The 23,502-nt window shown below is 32.8% G+C and overlaps 1 protein-coding gene across 1 annotated transcript in view; it reads left to right on the forward strand.

The window, feature by feature from the left end:
- PCDH15 (protocadherin-related 15) overlaps positions 1-23,502 on the forward strand; it is a 493,462-nt gene that overhangs the window by 38,407 nt on the left and 431,553 nt on the right. The window contains 1 exon segment of the mRNA XM_012660698.1: positions 9,100-9,212. Within this exon segment, the coding sequence (XP_012516152.1) occupies positions 9,100-9,212 (113 nt within the window).

Here is a 23,502-nt window from a genome sequence, read left to right on the forward strand (position 1 = left end):
TCTGTTTCTCTCTCTCTCTTCTTGAGCTGGGACATCCATCTTTTCCTGCCCTAGAACATCGAAACTCTTCGTTCTCAGGCTTTCAGAATTCAGGATTTCTGCCAGTGCCGACCCCCCCATCCCCCACCCTTGCTTCTTAGGCTTCCACACTTGGGCATAGTTACACCACCAGTTTTTCTGGTTCTCCAGCTTGAGATAGTCAATGGTCTCGGCCTTCCTAATTAAGAGATCATCAATCTCTCTTTCTTTCTTCCTCCCCTCTTCTCTCTCTCTCTCTCTCTTTCTCTCTCTCTCTCTCTCTCAGAAGCAATATATCCTAATATCCTATTGGTTCTATGTCTCTGGAGAACCCTGAGTAACACACTGCTGTATATTCTTCCACACTGTATATTTACAATATCTTTCTCAAGATTCCTTGCTTGTGCCCCTAAAAAATACCAAGAGCAACAACAGTGTCAATTGGTATGTAAAATGTTGGTTAAGTGTATTTTTTATATTATTTTTAGTTGAAAATAAATATGAAATCAAGGTTTGAATAGGAGTGGTAATTACACAGGTCTGTACAATTGCCCTAAAATATTAAAGCTTAAGATATATGTATTTCACTGTATGTAAATTCCAACAATCAATAAAACATAAAAATTTTGTATGTTTTTCCTCACCACACACTTTAGGGATCACCAAATACACAATAGGTAAAATTGTGTCTAGATAATTGGCAGATAAAAATGTCACTTTAAAAAGTTTACTTCAGTGATGATAAATGATGGAATGTCAGAAGATTTTAGAGACTTTTACAGTGGTAGAAGTATGAAAGGACAAAAGTCTAAATAAGGAAAGAGTGGGATTATAAAAAAGAAACACATTGGAGAGAATGGTGTAGGCAAGAAAGAATCACTTGGAGAATTGTGGACAATTGGGTATTGAGAGTAATTTGGGAATTTGAATCTACACAGTCAGAAAAGCAGTGGTACGATTAGCAAGAATTTAGTTCCTGGGTTTGGAATTGTTTTTATGTTTAAATAACAGATATGAATACGTCATATTCCCTGAAATTGTGGTCTCAAATTTCAGAGACTCTGAGAATCCCCTGAGGTTATTCCAAGTGGTATCCCTAACCTCCCTTTTCAGCGGTTCTGATTCAGAAGATCTGAGATAGAATCTTTGGTCTTTCTAGGTCAGGTAGACCAAGAACTATACGCATAGAAGCATTGTCATAAAAATGCATAGGAAAAACAACCCAGGCAAATATTTGTAGAATTTTTCTAAGTTGAGAAAGTGGCTACTAATATAAAAAATTTAGCGTTCTTAAAGGACAAGGAAAAGAGGATTTAAAATTTTGGGGGGAGGGGATTACAGAGTTATTTTAGATAAGAAAATTAAGTTTGTTATTCATCAGAAATAGCTTACAAAGAAGTTGCACAAAGAGAATGGATTTAGAGCTGAGGTAATTTGGAGGATATAGAAGTAGGATAAAGGCAGATTACTGTTTGCAATTGGAATTATGGACCAAGGAAATGGAGTAGCTGAAAAGAAAACTGTTGCTAAAGTTAAAACTAATGGAAGAGAATAGCAAGAAATTAGAGGTAATTTCTATCATATATACTTTAGCCTAGCAATAATTTGATACAAAAATAAATATTCTTTGAAGGCACAGAGGAAAATATGGTTAAAACTATTAACAAAACTTTACTTATATGAAAAGGGTAGCAGGTGAATTGAATATCAGAGGAATAGAATATTAATATAATTACCTCCAAGATTAAATGAAATAAGGACTAGATATAGAAAAACCTGAGCTTTGGAGATGTTTTAGAAGAAACAATATTTTTAGCTGAATTAAGCTTTGCTAAATGAAATGAACATCACATTTTCCAAAAGGGACAAATTTAGTGAATCTGTAGGGACCTTGAACTTAGACATGTATTTCTATTCTTGGACAATGTTTTTGTACTTGAATACCCTGGCTTCTACAAGGTATTCAGCATTCAGGAGTTACTAAAATATTTTCATAGAAAATCTTGCAGAGATATGTTGCATATTATAATTGCTTTTGTTCTCCTAATGGAAATTGTTGATGTATTCATTAGTAACATTTGACGGAGACTAATCATAAATTTTTACCTATCTATGATGTCAAAATTTGAGGAATAACCATAAATTTTCATGACAACCAGTAGACAGGATTCTCTTATATTTCTGTGTATATCAGATTACTAGTTAAATAGTATATGTGAAGAGTTTTGTTTTTAGTGTAAAAGAAAAAGTGCTTTGCAGTGTACTGAATGCACATTTTCTAATGTATCAAGCCTTCAAAACAAATATTTCCTTGGATAGCACTCTATTGGTTAAAAATAGATAAGTGAACTTGAGTTCATCTTGACAGTAAAGGAAATTTATTGAAAGAACTTTGGTTTCTTCCAGAATTCAAGGAAATGTTGAAAAATATAGCTTTTGAAGGAGAAGAAATGGGAATTTCAACAAGAGGGATTAAAAATCCTTTCCTCTAGAGGCTTGTTACTATAGTTGTTCAATTCTCATAACTATCTTATGATCTTTTGCTGAAAATGAAAATTATTGAAAGAGAATCTGATAATTATACATTTTAGGTCAGGTTTCCATAATTCACCTCATCAGCTACATCTAGAGAGTCAGAAATACTATGTTCATAAATGATGGTTAAATACAGCTCTTACAAAAATTTGTTAGGGTATGAATACTTCAATATGAATCACAAAGGCAATTCAATGAAGAAAAAGTTAATCTTTGCAACTAATATTGTTGGAACAATTGGACAGCCATATGTAACAAATAAACCTCAATCTGTACCTCACCCCATGTTCGAAAATTAAAGTCTTTCTATACCTAAATGTAAAAACTAAAACTGTAAAGCATCTGAAATACAACATTAGTAAAAATGTTAGTGACCTTACGATTGGCAACAGTTTCTTAAATATAACAAAATGAAAACATATAAAAGGAAAAATTAAAAATTTGACATCATGAAAATAAAAATTAATTTAGTCTTCAAAAGACACTGATAATAGATTGAAAATTCAAGTGACAGAAAAGAGAATATAGTTTGGCAAAGTATATATCCAACACATGATTTATATTGGGAATATGTGAAAACAATTTAATAAAAATGAGACAAACCACTCAATTACAAAATGGAAAAAAAGCATTAATAAATTCTTTATCATAGAAGTACACAAACTGTAAATAATAATGTGAAAATTTGCTCAATTTCAGTAGCTATTGGGGAAATGCAAATCAAAGCCTCAATGAATACAACTACATACCCATCGGAATGGCTAAAATTTGAAAAGACTGTCCACATCAAGTGTTGATAAAGATGTAGAGGATCTGGAATTCTCACATACTCCCAGTGGGAATGTGAAATGATATAGCTGCATTGGAAAGTAGTTTGGGAGTTTCTTAAGAAGTTAAATATTACTTAATAATGAAAAGATGTTATTAAGAGAAACAGTCACTTAGATGAATCTCTGATGCTTTATACTCAGTTAAAAGAAGACAGTGTCAAAGTCTACATACTGTATAATTCCACTTAAATGGCATTCTCAAAAGGATGAAAGCGTAGTGATGGGGAACAAATCAGTAGTTGCCAGACATTAGAAAGTGGGGAGCAAAACACAAAGGAGTTCTTTGATCATAGAATCATTCTGCATCCTGATTTTAGTGGTGGTTACACAAACCTATACATACCTAAAAATTCAGAAAATTGTATACAGTGGTACAATTACATACAATTATATAATGATGCTTAAAAACTAACCTTAAGGAGGCTAATGGAGCCCAAGTGTCTAATTCATTGGATGTAGACTATATAGCATAAAAGGAAAGTGTGTGGACTGTGGAATTAGATACCTTGAGTTTGAATCTGGCTCAGTCATTTACTAGCTGTGAGAGTTCAGAATATTTTACTTAATTCCTCTGAGTGCTAATTTCTTCATAGATAAAATAATAATATCATTCCCATAGGGCTGTTTTGACACTTAGACAAGGAAGAAAATTTGTAAATAAAGAGATAAAATTTTCTCCACAGTAACTCCAGAATTAACCGCAAATGTTATCTCTAGGAAATTAAATTCTTTTCCCAGATCAGCTACTATTATTCAATCAGCTTAACTGATTTGGGTCCATCCTTCCACACACCCTGTTCCATTCTACTCTGGTGAGAGTAAGACCCAACAAAAGCCAACTCTAAATTATGTCGCATTTTTTAAAAATTTAATTAAAAGTATATAAAAAAGAAGAGAAAATAGCAAATAAATCACCATTTAGCATCACCCAGTTTCAAGAATTATGAACATTTGGCCAAAGTTTGTTTCTGTGTTTCTACCCATTTCCCTCCACATATTGTTTTGAAGAAAATCTCAAATATATCATTTTAATCCACAAATATTTACTATGTATGTCTACAAATAACCCTTCTTAAAACATTGCTACAATATCATAATCACAACTAACAACATCCAACAATCATTTTTATTATTAAACACCCAGTTACTGTTTGTCATCATTTTCTCACAAATGTTGTTTTCGTTTCTACAGTTTCTTTTCTTTTCTTTTTTTTTTTTTTTGTAGGGTAAGAGGACAGGGGAACCAGGATTCATATAATGTTCGCACATTGTAGTCGATATTTTCTTAAGTCACTTTTAATCTACACTGGTTCTTTTTCCATTATTATTTTATTTTTTTAACTTTTTCCCTTGAGATTTATTTTTTTTTAAAAGTCAAGTTGTTTCTCTTATGCAGTCTCCCATAGTCTGGATTGTGCTCCCCTTGGTGTAATTTTACATGTTCCTCTGTCCCTTGCATTTACTGTAAATTTTGAAGCTTAATCAAATAAAGGTTTTTGTTTGTTTTCTCAAAACTATTTAGTAAATGGTATATTACTCTATATGGAATGCCATTACAAAACACCATAGTCTGGGTAGCTTAAGCAATAGAAATTTGTTCTGGAGGCTAGAAGCTCAATATCAAGGTGCTGTTATGGTTGGTTTCTGGTGAGACCTCTCTTTCTGGCATGTAGATTGATGTTTTCCTGCTGTGTCCTCACATGGCCTTTGTGTGCACTTGGAGAGAATGAAAGGAAGAGAGAGAGGTAGAGAGAGGGTGAGGGAGAGAGAGAGAAAGGAGGAGGAAAAGAGAGAAGGAGAGATACAGAACACATTCTGGTGTCTCTTTCTCTTCTATTAATAATAAGAACACCAGTCCTATCAGATTAAGAGCCTATCCATATGACATCATTTAACTTTAATTACCTCCTTAAGAGGCTCTGTCTTTGTATATAGTCACATTGGGAGTGAGGGCTTCAACATGTGAATTTATGGACACAGTCCCCAGTTCGTAACAGATGATGGTGAATTAATTCTTTCACTGGGAGGCATGAATTATCTCTTTTTTGTGCTGTTAGCAGCAGTTGGTACTTAAACTTGTGATCCATTAATTTATGAGGAGTTGTAAAATGGTGGCACTCTAATTCAATCACTCTTTTTATATTATTAGCTAGAATAATTCCACAAAGAGAAACTTAATTCATCAATTGTTCGTTTACTGAGTGTTATGTATCATATGGAAAAAGCAGAACATGCATAATGTTTTCTTATTTTCCAGTTTTCAAAATGTTTCTGAAGCATCTTTCAGAAGTGATCAATAAGGTGTTCTTTTCTCAAGGTTATTACGAACTTATGGATTTAAACATATTTAATCTATTTCAAATCATTACAGATATCTTTATTGATGCTCAAACTGTCCCACCTTTAGCCAGAGGAAATCTTTTTCTTGTTGGTTCTTGAGTACTTTTGACACCAGCTTAGTAGTCTTGGGTATCTTTCTTGCTATTTATTGTGCCCAGGTGTTTCATACAGTTATCTTGTTGATTTTCTGCTCTGGATCTGGAATCAGCTTTCTCGTTCAGAAACCTTAATTTCTTTTCGCGGTAAATGGTATTTCAAAATCAGAATCTTAACACTAGAAATGTTCATTGCTTCTGAGTTGGCCATTATTTTTACTTCTTTTAGTTTGTTATTCAGACCTATGCTGTATGTATTTTGTTTCTTATGATACACTACAACCTGAGTTTAAACTTATATTGCCAATTCAAGATTAAAACTATAGGTGTTTTTAATCTCGCCTCTTTAATCTTATGTTTTGATCTTCTTTGTCCCTGCCCAAGAATCCAGTTTATAATACTGAGAATAATAGAATTAAAATACCACACAATTATGTACTCATTTATTTTTTTATAAAATACTCCCACAACCATCTTAGAATAACACCACCAATATCGCCACCAATAATATGATTACTGTAGAACATTGGTTCCCAACCCCCAGGGCTGTGGCCTGTTAGGAACCAGCCTGCGTATCACTGTCTGAGCTCTGCCCCCTTCCCTCCTGTTTGTGGAAAAATTGTCTTTCTTGAAACTTAGGAACCGTCCTGCACAGCAGGACGTGAGCAGCGGGGTGAGCCAGTGAAGCTTTTAAGCTTCATCTGTATTTACAGCTGCTCCCATCCTGGCACCACCGTCTGAGCTCCGCCCTCCACCTCCCCTTAGTCCCCAACCCCATCTGTGGAAAAATTGTGGGGACCGCTGCTGTAAACAGTTTAATTTTTTTTTTCAATTTCTAATGTTCTTAGGCTATATTACACTGAGGATGTGATGTCAAGGTATTATTTTTTAAAGTCATAGTCATCTGGAGTAATTCCTTTCTGTTTATGCTTATATCTCAACTGACTACCTATTTAGATTGATTTTGTTTTGTTTTATATTTTGAGAGGTCTTTAAATTTAATTTGTTTTATAATAATATATAACATTTATGTGGCTTCAAGGTAAAAAAGTGTAATACAGTTAATGAAGCCTAATTTTAATACCTATGCCTCCCACTTATAATCTCTCTCTCTCTCTGTCTCTCTCTCTCTCTCTCTCTCTCATGTGTAATCAATTTTTAACGTTATGGCTTATTTTTGTATATTTTAATATACATATGAATTCCCTTTTAAATATGTGTATACTCTCTTTTTTAAAAGTTATTCTTTTCCATATCACTTTTTTCACTCGATATATCTGAAAATAACTCTATAGTAATAGGTGAAGATATCTATCATTCGTTTTTACATTTGAATTATTATCCACTTTAGGATATTTCACTAATTATTCAGCCAGACCATTACTGATGTATATTTAAGTGGGTATTTATCTTTCATTATTATAATGCAAAAATATCCTTGAAGTGTAATTCCTGGGTCAAAAAGTAAACATTACTATGATTTTGATAGATTATGCCAAATTCTCCTTCATAAGTTTTATAGCACTCTTTTATTAACACCGCCTATGTCCAGAAGTGCCTATGTTCTTGCAGGCTCACCATAGAGTATGGTGTCCAACTGAGACAATTGCTAATCTAGCAAGTGACAAATGGAATCTTAGTGTAGTTTTAATTTGTATTTTTCTTCTTATATACAGAGGTTAACATCTTTTTTTATGATTGTCATTTGCCTTTCTTTTTCTGTGAACTACCTGTTCATTCTCTAGCAGCTAGCCCCAAACTTTTATTAATATAATACATCACTGGTCTTTTTTTCTTAGGTAATTTATAAATCTGTCTTTATATATAAGAGATATGAACATTTTGTCTCTGATATAAATTGCAAATATTTTTTTCCAGTTTGTCACTGTGGTTTTACTTTGTTTATTGTAGCTTGCCATGAAATTTTGTACTATAGTCACATTTACTTATCTTTTCCCTTATTGCTTCTCAATTTTGACCTGTAGTTAGGAAAGGTTTGCCCACTCTCATGTTAGAATAAAATTTATCCATGTTTTTACCTACAAATAGTGTTTATATTGTTTTATTATTTATTATACATGGATATCTTCTACATTTGGTGTTTGCTTTAGTACATTATATGAAGAATGGATACAATTCCACCATTTACTGCATGACTCTTGTTAGGAGTGATAACTCCTATATCATATATTAAATTTTATCTGTAATTCTGACCATTTCTGGATTTTTAGTCCATTTTAATTATGTAAAATATTTTTCTGTTTTTTTTCCCCCCTGACGTAATGCCCGGGAGAATTTCCTTTCTTGTCTCATTGTTGAAGAGAAGGAGTAGTAGCAATAAGCCCATTTCTGGGTATGTTTTACTTCTGGCAGCCTGGATTTGAATGCAAACTCTGTCCCTGATTGTTTTTTTTGGACTTAGATAAGTTATTTAATCTCTCAAACCTCCCCAATCCTTATCTGTAGAATGGAAATGACTTGCAGGGTTATTGATGGTTCCTTATACAAAGCTTTTATCATATACTGGGCTTCAAAAACTGGAAGCTATGCTATTTTACTCTTACAGTTATTGTTTGTCCAAATGTATATACTATACAGTTCTATGATTTAAGTTCTACTGTTTCTTCACTTTGGGAAAAAGAATGTTACAGTACACAAAGCAAGATGATACAATTGAAAGAAATTTATTTAAGAAGAAATGTACTTCAATTTATTGAAATGCCTGCATTTAAGAAATAGACATTGAGGATAATCAAAACCTATATTTTAATTTACTGTGGTCAACATAATTATCTAGATACTTATCTTAAGAAAAATATTTACTTTGATGGAACAGGATATGTTCTTATTAATTTGCAAGCATCTTGATATTTGGTGCAAATTATAAATAATTATTTATTACAAGATATGTCGATAGATCATGCAGGCTATAATTAAGATTTATGCACCATTAAAATATGATTTTATAATTTAAAATTTGCTCTCGCTCTACCTAATATCTCTTTTCATGTGATGAAGTTTCAAATTAATTAAAGAACTCTCTTAATAAAAAATGTTTGGAAAATCATCCAAACAATTATTTTTCATTCTCTTACTCATAAATAAGCTAATTAATTATATACTACATGTGTGTCTTCTTTCCCTTGACTGTATAATTTTGAAACTAAATTTACTAATGAAATTGTAATTTTGTTCCTTAGTTAATGAATGGAAATAAATAAAGCAGACACACATATTACTTATTGTTCTCAATTATGTGCTGAAATCTCAATGTGTTTCAGGGACTCCTGAGGATTACCCACGATTTTTCCATATGCATCCTAGGACTGCAGAACTTAGTCTTCTGGAACCAGTAAACAGAGACTTTCACCAGAAATTTGATTTGGTTATTAAGGTAAATTAAACTAATATCTTATCTCCTTGTGTTTATGAATTGCTAATCAAAGAGACCTGTAGTGGCTACTGTAGACACTTTTGCATTATAAAAATTAAAATTAATGTGGACAGCAGTTTACCAGTTTTCTGTTAAAAAAAGAACAAGTAAAGTATAGCTTTAATACATGGCGCTGTTTTTCTCTAAAATAATTTTTTATAGCACTATCTAATAAAATACTAAGTATTTTTATATGTAATAAATGTCCTGGTCAAATGTATATAATTCTACATAATTCATTACACCTTCTAACATTTATTTTTCTACTAAAAAGAATTAATTTTTGACCATAGAAGCATAACCAATGAATATATTTAAAATGTGATTCATTTACATTTTTAAATTTGAATAACATATTATTTGATTAAATGCTCCTGCTTTTTCTAACATAAAAGTGAAAGGTCTTACTTATCCAGAGATTATTTCAATATATGTCTCATTATTTTGTTTGTGTTGAAAGATGATCCTAGACCTGAAAATTTTCAAAGCTAAGGTAATCTATTTTGCAGTACAACTTTGGTTTCATAATATCTAACATATTGCAATGACATCGTGAAAGAGATACTGTGGAAATCCAGATGATCTTCCAATTGATTCTTATGGACTTCATTGAGAAGATGAGATTAAAGCTGAACAGCAAAGGAAAAATAGGAATTTGCCAAGTGAAGATGGGGACTGGGAGAAGGGCATTATAAGTAAAAGAAAAGACAAAAGCAAAGGTACAACATAAGTTTAGTATATAGTGCATAACATTTTCATATTTAAGCATACCAAAAAAATAGCTCGAGTAATGCAGCCCTATGGCATTTTTCTCACTTTTTTAAAATTTAAAAGTATTAGAGGAAAAGGAATTAAGGTAAGGAAGCTTACTGAGCATATACATTATGCCAGCTGCTTTATGTACATTTTTCATTGAATTGTTGCCACAACCTTACTAGTAGGCTCATTTGTACAAAACATGGAAACTGAAGTTCAGGTAAGTTAAGTGATTAGCTCAAAATTACGTTACTAAAGAGGGGCAGAATTGAGATTCAAATTTAGTTTTATATAAACTAAAGCCATGCTATTTTCACTTCACAAATATGCAGTTGCTTAAAAATTTGTTCTCTGGTTTAACTATCCATAAGTCCAACTGCAAACAATATTATGTGCACATACATTTATTAATAATTTTAGCTTAAATTAGGAGATATGTTCTTACTGGCATTTGTACCAGTTGTAGTATACATGCCAGACCTGTGTTTATTTAGTGGTCCTTTGTGCTTGAAAAACTTATAGTTTAGAAGTAGAAAGAGTCATATAAGCAGATAAATCAAATATAGCACATCAAATGCAACAGGAAAACATGTAAAAAATACTAGCAAACCATAGAATTGGGACATTTAAATTAATCTGAGAACTCAAAGAGGATTTTCTGGAGAATTCCCCAAGCCAAATGTTGCTGAATCAAAAGAATTTGGGCAATGAATAATAGTGGGAAATATGTTTGAACATAAGGAAGTGCAGAAGTAAAAGCTTGGAGGCATAACGTAGCAGGCTACAAGCAGTTAACAGGGAAATGAAGTATAGAGCCGGACCATGGAGACAGCCTGATGGATGATTGCAGTTTCTTTGGTTCATTCAGTAAGGGTTTAGGAGGCATTCAACAAAGAAACATTACTTTTACCATTTGTATTAAATGGTCTTGCATGAGTTTCATCTTTTTGCATTGAGTACTTTATTTTAATTATCATGGGACGATCTAAAACTCCAAAATGTGTATTGATCATCTATTGTGCATCTACCTGGAGTCTTGTGGTGCTGCTCTCTGTGGGAGTTAAGAAACTTACAAAGCACTGTTTCCAGAATGACATATTTGAAATTAAAAATCAATTACTTTCCTTTACTATCAAAGTCGACTGTCCTGGTGTACCTAAATACAGAGTGACTGAGTCCATCAATAATAGAAAAAAAAAATCAATTAGAGCATGCCACAGATAATTTTTTTTTTGTTTTAATAACACTTGCTTGTTATTAATGGAAGTTTTTACAGACATTATTAGATTGAAATTACTGTGTTTCATGTGCAGTCAAGGGGATAATAAGCAAAGGTATCAATCTGTAAGAATAATAATGTGTCACCTGCTTGAATAATAGCTGAATATTGTGGCATTGTTCAGGGAACCATTGAAATACTACAGTCTGGCAGGTCTCCTGTGTAGTAAGTCTTTCAAATTCTTCCCTTTTTTATTTTAATAATGCTTCATTTTTACATTGGCCATACAAGTTTTTGTTGGACTTGATCCCAATTTCTGTTTCAGAAGCTGAGAAAAATAAAATAAAATAAAATACCTTCTCCTAAACTTTGAAGAATTCTGCTTTAAAAAGCTATGTGTGTATTTAACAGCTGGTGAGTGCCACAAATTAGAGATTTATCATCTTCATTTTTTTCTATTCCTACTAATGATTTATTCAGCAAGCTGGCAAATTAAAATGTAGAGGTGAAACTAGGAAGACAAACTGGAGTACTTCACAAACTCTAGAACATGAAAAGATTCAAAGATGTCTGATTCAAAAAGGATGTTCCATGTCAAAACACTATCCCAAATTTTAAATAATTGTAATCATTTAAGCATCCTTTAAAACGTGGTACACATTTTGAACAAGAATTATACATTTGGTTTGCCAATGACAGTTCATGTTTATGCTTTTTCTCTTTATATAATTATTCATAATACTGCTTTCACTCTTTAGCATGTCCCAGTTTGGATAAGTTATTTGATCATTACATTACGCTTATAAAGCAAAAACCACCTATCACATAAAAATATGAAAGCACATTTGAGGTACTAAAAAATAGTGCATTAGCTCATGTGTGGATCATCTATAACAAAGCCCAGAAAATTCCCTTTCATTATTATAAGTGCAGTACTTTTAAAGTGTTATCAGTTGATATATTTATACTCTAGGCATCTAGCACAAAGCTGCTAGCCTTTAATTATTAAAACTGATTAAATGGGTAAATTATTAATAATTCACTGTCCCTCAGTTCCTCAAAGAATAATTTCTTTTTATTTTAAATCTAACTCCCTTTGATTAACAACTAAGCAAGGATAACAATGAAGTCACAAACATCATTGTGTTATGGTCCCTTTGTCTAGCAGGCTTGCCTTTAACTTCTTTTCCTCTCAAGTCATGAAAGTATTAATTCTGAACTCCCATCAGTTACTTGGCACACTCTCTGTTCCAGCCACCCACTCTTTCTGACATGCAGGCATTTAGAAATGTTGATCCTCTTCCTGAACCATTCCTCTCTTTTCTTGTCAACAGTTTAATTCAAACTGATGCTTCAGTTTTCAACTAAGACACTCACTCTGGAAAGAAAGAACCACCCCGTGCCCTTGCAGCCTGTTTGCTCCAATAGTGGCCTCGATTCCTCCATATTATTTTTTTTCATTTCAGCACATTACGGGGGTACAAACTTTTAGGCTATATGTATTGCCTTTACTCCACCGAAGTCAGACCTTCAAGCATGTCCATCCCCCAGACGGTGCACACCGCACTCACTAGGTGTGAATATACCCATCCCCTCCTCCCCCCTCCCACCTGCCTGACACCCTATGAATGTTACTACTATGTGTGCACATAAGTGTTGATCAGTTAATACCAATTTGATGGTGAGTACATGTGGTGCTTGTTTTTCCATTCTTGTGATACTTCACTTAGTAGAATGGGCTCTAGCTCTATCCAGGGTAATACAAATTTGCCTGTTTATTTTCTCCCGACCTTTACAGGAGGGCAGATTGTAATATTTCTTTACATTGTATTTTGTGCCCCTCACCCTACCTAGATATAGCACATAGAAGGTGCTCAATAAACATTTGTTGTAAGGATTTTCTCCCTGGCACAGTTCATTTTTTAAGATTGCTGAATTTGGGTAGTTACATCTTTATTTAAATATATACATTTGAAAGTGTATGTATTTGGTACAATTTTATCTCATGTTTCTGTTCAGAAAAAAAAAGATACAATTAAATTCTCAAATAAATTCAATTCCTAGAAAAAACTCAGAACTACATTAAGTCATGGTTAAAGCTATTTATGACTGCATTTAAAAAAACTATTTCTTCTAAAGAAAAAAATATATATGACATAGAAAATAAGCCAGGGGATTAAAACTAGTGAGCTTGACTATTAGTGCCAGTGTGCCAATGCTCCTGGCAAGGTGCCTTACTTCAGTATTTTGAGAGTTATAGCAAAATAGCATCTGAGAAATGATTGAGGCCCAAGAGAACAGCTACTACAACCTTGAACCTACATGAATCTTTAATGCTGAAACTCTATGAAATGTTTAACCACTATTTGAATAATTACATCAGTTATACTTTACTTCGTAGGAATTCAGTATAAAACCTGGATTCAGTGTTTATAAAGCATGTGGCATTTACTAATTTTCAGCTTGCTTAACCTTTTTTGAGTGTTTGGCATTTTGCTTGATGTTGAAGAAATAGAGATGTATAAAAGCTCTGACTCCAGGAAATCACAAATATGGACATTTTGCTTTTAGAAATATTTACTTTCTGATGTTTCCATCCATATTCCAAATTATTGACTGGATAACTACTCCTAGTATCACACAATTATATCAAATTACAAATGTAGGAAACTGTACACATTCTTTTAAAATCCCAAGGTTTCTACTCTTGATTCTCACTTTCAGTTAATCATATTGCAATTGGCCATCTACTCAAATTAGGCGCTTCTAGTTCCTCATAGGTCTCTGCTCCCATTTGTCCTCACTCAGTAACTTATAAAATTTCATACAGATATCTCTGGAATGTCTCTTGAATATCTCCCTCACTCCCCACATCCACTGTAATTCTCTAGTTCACATTCTCATGGCCCATGATCTCACACAATATTTCAAACTTTTGCTCCTTTTCCTTGTCTTATCTATCTTCCTACATTGCCAATAGAATATTGCTACAACAACAACAACAAAAAATAGATCATGCGCTGCATATTGCCTTCAAGCCAATTTACGATTTGCCCCCCACGTGAATTTCCAGCAGAGACTTTGTCAAGTTGAAAGATCACAGGTGTCAGAGTCTGGCAGAGTAGCAAGTCACAGATCATCAGTCATTACTTCTTAAAATAGAAAGGATAGAACCCCCCATGAAAATGAAAGAGCTAATAAAATTCATTAAATCTGTTAAGGAGATTGTGAAAAATAAGTTACTATTCTTTCTTTTGTATGTGTGTAACTTCACTTTATTTAAAAAAGAGAGGAAATAAAAGAGAAGAGAAGAAAGACATGAACATTCCCTTAAGGAGAGATTGAACAGGAGACATCAGTAAACCAGGGTTAGGGCAAGGAAAAAAAAAATGAGGACTGCTGTTGCCCAGCCACAGGAAGCAAAACAAATACTATGGATGACATACCTTCATATTTCTGGAAATACTCTAATTATATATCCCTAGGCCTATTCTTATGGATTCCTGTTGAAATAATGAAACACACACACACACACACACACACACACACACACACACACTCGTCCTAGTCAGTTAGTTCAGGCTACTGTAACAAAGTACTATAGCCTGGGTGACTTATAAACAACACTGTTCTGTCTGACTGTTCTGGATGCTGGAAGTCCAAGATCAGGTGCCAGCATGAAAGGGTTCCTGTGAGGCCCCTTTTCCGGGTTGCAGATAGCCAACTTCTCCTTGTATCCTCACTTGGTGGAAAGAGGATGAGACTAGCTCTCTGAGGTACTTTTTATAAGGTCACTAATTCCATTCATGAGGCCTCTATTCTCATGATCTAATCACCTCACAAAGACCCCCACCTCATAATGCCCTCACCACTGGAGATTAGGATTTCAACTGAAGAATTGAGGAGGACACAAATATTAAGTCCATTGCACACCATAACTTAGTACACATTCTTTATTTAGGTTATTCCAATAGTAAGGTCTCTAAGGTAAGGAAAAGTGAAAGTCAGTATACATTTTAGCGAAAATCATCCCACGGAAATTTCAGACATTATTTGTTATTAGTAATAAAATAGCAATCCTTCCATGGATATCTAAATAAATGATGCACTTTCTGAAATCAATTGACCTATTTGATACCTTGGTAAATGTTCATCTTTTATCTTAATTTTGTGTCCCACTGTTTTTTAAGTCAACTATATGGCCACATAAAACATTATTTTTGTTTCTTATACAAGAACACTTGTCTTTTTATTTACTACTGGTATGTTTCTAAAAATTCCAAGTACTAGGCTAAATTAATTAACTATTATGCCAATTATGGAAATTAATAGAAGGAAAGAAAGTATGGTGTCTTCTAGTCTCACACCATTATTCATCCAGCAGGGTTAATCAAGACAGAAATAGAATGTGGCAGTTGAATGGAGTGTCTGTCCAAATGTGCAAGCTGACAACAGACACACAGAGGTGATATTTTACTTGGCCTCTTTCCTTTCCTCAAGGTGACTTACCACTGCTTGGAAGAAGAAGGCAATTTATTCCTTCTCATCACAGTACCTTGATTTTTGGCCTTCTTGTCTGCAAAGGTCATTGTAAGAGTACAACAGCAAGTCCAAACACTGTAAAATGTTCAAACAAATGCTGCTTTCTGAGCCATTCTTGCCATATTCTCCCCATTCCACAAACCTTCACACACATAAGGCTCCTCATGAGCATTCCCACATGAATGTTCCCAAGTAATCTTTCTTCGTAGGCTTCTTGGTTGCCTAGAAATAGAAAAAGAAAAGAGCATATTGAAAAAACTGTAGGCCAAATAGGTCTGTTACTGTTTTTCTCAAGAACAGCCTGGTGAGTAGAAGAAACATTGACCTCTCACCTTCAATACTTTCTAGGCTCTGAATAATACCAACCCATTAGAGATCAATGTTTTTGGGTGTTGATGATTTTTTAAAATCCAATTGTTGTAGGAGGGATTATTCTAATTGGCTAAGTCACAGAAGGTACTTTAGTGGAGTATTCTCCTGGTTGAGAGAAAACTGGGAATGGGATTAGATCCCAGTGTAGGTAGGACAAGGTATCATTGCTTATTGGGGAGATAAAGGGCAGGACAAAATAAGAGGAATAAAACATGAGTTAGAAGGGTTCCAGAAAAAGTTACTACTTCATCACTATCATAATTTTATCTTTGGCTAGTCTTGTTGTTTATAACTAAGATGATTTCCATGTTCAAAACAACAGCCAAATAGTTTGACATATCTGTGATAAGTAAGAATTTTCTGAAGCTGTAGTCTCTCCAGAATGACTGCGTTATTTTTTCCTTAAAGCATTCAAAATTGATTTAGTCGTTCTAGTGTCAGTTTATATTTAAAACTCTTCAGCAAAAAAAGATTTTTATTATTTAAAGGTATACAAGAACTTTGAGGATTCTTGCTTTCATTGTAATAAATTATAAATAGAATAGACATGTTCTTATTTGAAATGAAGATAAATTTCATTTTATGAAAAATATTCCCTAGGTGGGAAAGATGTCAATATTATTTTGTTGTCATATTATAAGGCCTTTTTGAGTGTGCTGCCTATATTCTATCTAGTGAGGATATCTTTTCTTTTTTGTCATAAAAATTTTATTTATTTCCAATCAAGAAAGTACTCTTTCCCTGTATTTATGACCTTACAAACAAATCCATTGTATAACATACAACATAATTCTTTGTATTTTATTGGAGAAATTATTATATGGTTTTGTAAGTTTTCAAATATTTTTAGTAACAGCCATAAATAGGCTTACAGTCAACTCTTTACAGATTCTTTAATATTTTAGAGTATTAAATTTTAAATAAAGGAGGTTCCTGTAGATTTTAAGGATGTCAATTTTATAAGAGGGGCCTAAAAGTAATAGACTATTCTTATTTTTAATTATTAGTGGGTAATATTAATATGATCATTGACCCAGGGAGCACAGGGTTGCTATAGCTATCTCTCTCTAAGACATTCCAAAATATTTACATATTATGTGTGTGAACATAGGATAAAAGGAAATGTAACTTTTTATGAATTACTGAAGCTTTGGACCCCAAAACCTTGTAGAATTTAGTGAGGTTCAGGATCCTGTGAAGAATTTGCATACATAAATATGTTTCCTCCACTCTATTTCCAACACTGGAGTCCAAATTGAAATATGAGACTTTTCTCAAAGAGAAAAAGAGTGATAATCATTTGCATAAGAGGCTAGAGCAGAGTTGGCCTAAGCTACTCATCCTAGGCTTTTTTTTTAGTGTAACAGCTACCTACTATCCTGTGTGAGAGAAGCCAAAATGCCTGATCCCATATATTCCAAAGGATGATTGATTGTACATATCAGGATCATGTAATGTGCTTGTTTTTGAAAGGCAGATTTCAGGGCTACCCGCAGTGGATAAAGATTTTCATGTGATTTTCAGGACACTAAATTTTGAGAGCAAATCATATATTAAAATCACTTGGAAACCTAGGAAGGCATAATAAAATTAAAATAATAATTAAGAAACAAGCAAATACAATAAACACATATCAAGTGTCTTAATTGAGCCCTAAGAATCTGCCTTAAGAGTGACCTCAAATGATTTTTAGACAGCAGACAAGAAATAGGCCTTTGGAAACAATAGTGTTTGGGAAACACTAGTGGAAAACTGAAAAAGACTGAGACTACTTTTGGGGTCTTCCTTTAATAATACATACATTTGAAGAGGAGAGCATCCGCAATGCTTAAGCAGCTTCATAATGTTGGTTTTCTAAGTCACTTTGTAGAGAAGCCTATATTAAACTACCACTTGAATTTGAGTGGCCATAGACTAGCTTATTGTGGTGGGAGAGGGAAAGGTAGTCTGTGTGCACTTTTGGGGGAGCAATTTCATGGTGTTTTTTTAAGTAACATTTTTATTGAAATCTTTCTGACATACACAAAAGTTTACATATTGATGAGTTTTCACAAAGTGAAGGTAATCACGTAACCAGCACCCAGATTTAATGAGAAACAATGTTAAAAACATCCGATATGTCCCCTTCACCTCCCTCTTAGTCACTAACCCTCCCCCACCCCCACCCCCAAGATTTCCCACTATTGGATTCTAATATCATAGATAAGTTTTGTCTTTCTCTTTTTTTTTCTTTTTCTTTTATTTCAGCATATTATGGGGGTACAGATGTTTAAGTTACGTATGTTGCCCTTGCCCCCCCCAAGTATATAATTGGATTAGAATTTCATACTTGTAAACAGAATCCTAAGAATTTTATGTACCTCTTCCCTGCCTTTTTTTTTTTAACGGGGCCAAATTAAGAGGTATATGTTCCACAATCATACACTTTCCACTTGTGATAAAACTTAATAACAATAAATAATCTGCAAAAGGAAATTTTGGGGACTTTTATTAAGCAAAAGGAAATTTTGGGGACTTTTATTAACATTTTATTTGAAAATAAACATGTAAGTAATTCTTGTTTGAATCCCAAGGCAAACATGTCTAAATATCTAGCTATTTGAAAGTTTATAAACTAATAATATTTTAATGCTAATAAATAAATTGGTTGAAAGCTTAACTAAATATATTTTTACCATTTGAATTGATAAGAAAAATGTTAACCTAATACAATTTCTAATAAAAAAGAAGAATGAAAGTATAATTTAGACCTCTGACACAATTCTCCAAAGCAAGTACTTTTCATTTCTACTAGAGAGTTGAATTTAAAATTAGAATTAAAGGAATAAATGGATATACCTGAACTATTACTAGCTCAGTGGACTTGCTGATTTCTCAGAATCATCCTCATCTGAAGGTAAATGTACAGCCTGTACTTTGCTAGGAGAGAAAACTTTGGAAATTTACATCCTTGTATATGGAAGGCTTTACCATAGAGCTATTTAGCAAGAGATGTGGTGTCCAGGAAGGAGGCAAAGTAAGAGGGATTTGAATTAAACAGTAATCTTATATCCCATGTTGAAGGTCACTGGGAACACTAATGTATTTCTACTCAGAATTTTTTCATTATCTGTTTTCAGTGTATGTTCTATATGCATTTGGTTTTTTCTGACTAGATACTAAAAATCTTCTGTAGATCAAATCATCTTCTCTCTGCTGTTTCTCAATATGCTATTCCTTTTTCTTTATATATATAATAATAAAAAATAATGAAGTAAAAAATAGTTGTTTCTACCCAAGACTCTCTCTCTCTCTCTCTCTATATATATATATATATTTCAAATATATATACATTTGAAAGTTAATTGGCAAATAAAATTTTCCTCAGTTTGACAAGAAAATGTATCTAAACCATGCGTTAAGTAAACAACAAAGCAAATCAGAACAAACCTCTCTTTGTTTAAGCCACTGTCCATTTAAAAAATACGTATATAGGCTTATTTTCACAAATAATATATGTAAATGCATAAAAAATTCTGGGAGATTGTAGATCAATCTATTCAGAGCACTCATTCCTGGAGAAAGAACCAAAACTGGTGAGTCAGGGGGCTGGGTGAGGCTCATATCATACAACTGGCAAGAATGTTCATCAGTATCAATTACCCATAGGTAAACATGTTGCAGATATCAAAAACCTTTAAGATGCATGAATAGAGATTTTCTATAATCTAACATGTTCTTATTATACATTCAAATTAATTAATTTCTGCTTTATATGTCCCCCTCATAGGAAAAAAAAAAAACTCCTTAAATATCTATCAAATAGAAACTAAAATGATGGTACACTGACTTAATTTGTAGAGAATATTTAATATAAAGCCTATTAAAATTGAAAATACACAAAATTCACACTAAATATATTGTTGAGCCACTTCCATATACTAGAGATTGGTTAAATATTCGGCAGTGCATGAGACAAATATACAGTGTTTAGTCTCATGGAATTTAAAATCTAGTGAAAAATGATATTTAGACTCTAATTACAATAAAGGGTTTGGTTTATAAGAGCATGGAGCAAGGGGATTTACTCTGCATGCAATGTGATTCCATTTTTATATTAAATATTATGAATATAAGAAAAATTAGAAATTTATAACCATTATCAAAATTTAAATGTGTTTTTACTTTAACTTAAAGTAAAAGACTTAAGTAACTTAAACTTAAGATTTTAACATATACTTTTAATTTTTAAGCAAGATAAGACCATAATTCACTACATTGAGATAAAAGTAATTTTTTCATCTCAAGTTTATTGACATGGAATATTTCTTGGCATACAAAATCCATTATGAGAAGATGAAATGAGAAGATGAAATGAGAAGATGAAAACTAAAATTATGAATTTTTAACAAACTACACTTTTTCTACAACTATCAACTGAAGCAGGAGTTTTTCTATAAACTATTTTTAAGTAGCAGTAATACAACTAACAGTTATTGAGCAGGGTTTTTTTTGTAAGGCATTTTTATGAGCATCTTGAATATATTATGTTATATAGTTGTCACACAGTTAATAATGTGTCTTATAAATTGTAACTTACAGTGACTCAGAGGGATTAAGGGACTTGTCAAGATTCATGAAATTGGTTGGATGTAGACTGGGAGACAAACACCTCTCTGCCTAAGCCATCTTTCCTCTAGAATATTGTTTATTTTCGCAGTAATGTGACTTCCTTACCAAAAGTGTATTCATTTATTCAATATTTATTCATGGCCTACTCTATATTGGGCATTATTATAAACTCGGAAAGTCAACACATTTCACAAATGACAAATATTATAAATAAACACATTTTGTAATATTTTAAAAGCTCTGAAGTTCTATAAAAATAGAAAAGTGCATCAGGAATTCCAGTTAAGGGGGGTAAAATTTAAATAAGCTTGTCGAACTAGGCCATGTGGAGAAAGATATTTGATCCATGTGAATGTGCATGGGAACTGCTAATGCAAAGTTTCTAAGACAGGAATATACCTGGTCTTCAGCAGAGTAGCAGAAAGATAATGTGGCCAGAGCATGTTGAGAGAGAGGAGAGTATTATGAGAAAAACACTAAGAGATCAGATCCTGTAGGGCCTGAGACAAATTGGAAATCATTGCAGGGTTTTAAGAAGGGCAGTGACATGATCTGACTATTATTTAATGAAATCATTGGGCTTGCAATTATGAGAATGGGTTATTGGCAAAGGTAGAAGCTCATTGAGAATTTAAAATAAGCTTGGTAGCAGATGGTAGTAGGTTACATCAGGGGTCAGGGTGGTAGCAGTGAAGGATTTAAGAAGTAGGTAGATCCTGTGTAGATTTTAAAGTTATAGCTAATAATTTTTTTTCATAAATTAGATGTGAAGTGTGAATAGAAGCAAGGAGTAAAGGTGACTTCAAGGTTCCTGACATACGCACCTGAAATATGCACCTGCCATTAAAATGGCAAAGACTGTGGGTGAAGCAGGTTTGTGATGAGGAATCGAATTTTCATTTTTGTGTATCTGACATCTGAAATGTTTATTAGATTCCTAAGCAGAGTTATGAAATACACAGTATATGAAGTACACAGTTGGATATAGATTGTGGAATTCAGGGGAGAGATCCAGGCTGAAGATATAACTTAGGAGTCATTATAGTTCTAACATTTTTAAAATCATGGGATTAGATGAGATCAGCAAAGGAGTGAGTATAAAAAGATGACTAAAATCTGACTCCTGGGCCATTCCAATTTATGAAGTTGGGAAGAAAAGGAGAAACCAGCAAAGGAGAATGAGAAAAAGTGGATAGAAAATAGGAAGAAAACCATGGAGTGTTCTCAAAGTCTAGTGAATAGTGTTTTAAATGCTGAAGATAGGTGAAGTAAGATAAGGACTCAACATAAATTAAATAAATTGCTTTTGTCAGTGTAAACGTCATTGGTGATTTTGACATAAGAAACTGGATGCAAAAGCCTGATTGAAGTGGATTTAAAAAAAATTGGAGGAGTGAGTGAATTTACACAAAGTTCAACAACTAAGATCTAAAATGTGAGCTCTATATATAAACAATAAATAATTCCTGACTTTCTAGGAAAAAAAGATTTCTTTTTTCTTTCCTAGAATTTATTTGATAAACTTGATAAACTTTCCCATTTTCCTTTTTTTAATTGTCATATCTACTTTAAAAGTTTCATGTGGAGTTTGTTAAATTGCTTGCCACCACCTACTAGGAAAAAAGTTATTCTCTATTCTCTGTCCCCTGGTGCAAAGAGCTCAGAAATTATTAGTATTTTCTTGTTTTAATATTGAAAAGGGAGTGATTTTTCTATTTCAATATGTTGCCTTCCAAAGTAAATAAATCATGTGTTTTTTTATATATCTGCTTTTTTGGCTTTAATTTTACTTTGATCCCATTACTGAAAATGGGACACATGCTCAGATTCTCTTCAAACAAAACTTGGCATTAAATACAATGTTTAACTCATAACCATTGAGTTTGTAGATATAAATAAAGTTACCTTAAATGATTTTTAAAAATAATGCCTGTGTCGCTTGATCTTCTGTTTTATAATCCTCATCTCATTCACTTCTGATTACAGTGGAACAGACAAGTCATACTTTTGAGAACTCTTATTTATATTATACAGAAGAAAAGAGGACTGGATGATGGTTTGATGCATGGACCCATTAAAGAACAAAGTATAATAGTATTAATTTGTTTTAAGTTTCATATTTTAATTCTAATTTAATCATAAGTATTCATGTTAATATTCTTTCCTACCACTAAGGTCTCCCATCAGTTTTACTTTTGGATACTCATTTGCATCCTATAAATTTGAGAAACTTGTGGTGAATTTCCTTGTGTGGCCTCTTATAAATCAGGAAATTTGAGTCTGGGTCCAAGGTTTGTCTATTACTTACAAGCTATGTGGACTTGAACATAAAACTAGCCTTTCTGTTTTTCCATCAATACAAAAATATATGTTTTCACATCTAGAGATACAAAATGGTATAAGGATTAAGAATGTGGGTTTTGGAGACGGATATCTGGTTAGTAATCCGAAACACCTCAAACAGAACAAAATATGTAGTAGCAATCCAAAAGTTTTAGTCGTTTAACAATGAACTAATATTAGGGTAATAATAGGCAGAGTTTTTATATGTTATTTTTGACGAAGATAAGAATTAGCTTATTTTCATAGATCTAATTTGAGTTTTATTTCTCTCTTCATTGGATCACTTTGTTTTCATCATGCAAATAATGTATGTTTTTACTGGCTTCACAGATGGCAGTAAAAACTAATGACAGGCCGGGCGCGGTGGCTAACGCCTGTAATCCTAGCTCTCTGGGAGGCCCAGGCGGG

Source organism: Propithecus coquereli, unplaced genomic scaffold (assembly GCF_000956105.1).
Source record: "Propithecus coquereli isolate 6110/MARCELLA unplaced genomic scaffold, Pcoq_1.0 Scaffold675, whole genome shotgun sequence".
Taxonomy (NCBI): Eukaryota; Metazoa; Chordata; class Mammalia; order Primates; family Indriidae; genus Propithecus; species Propithecus coquereli.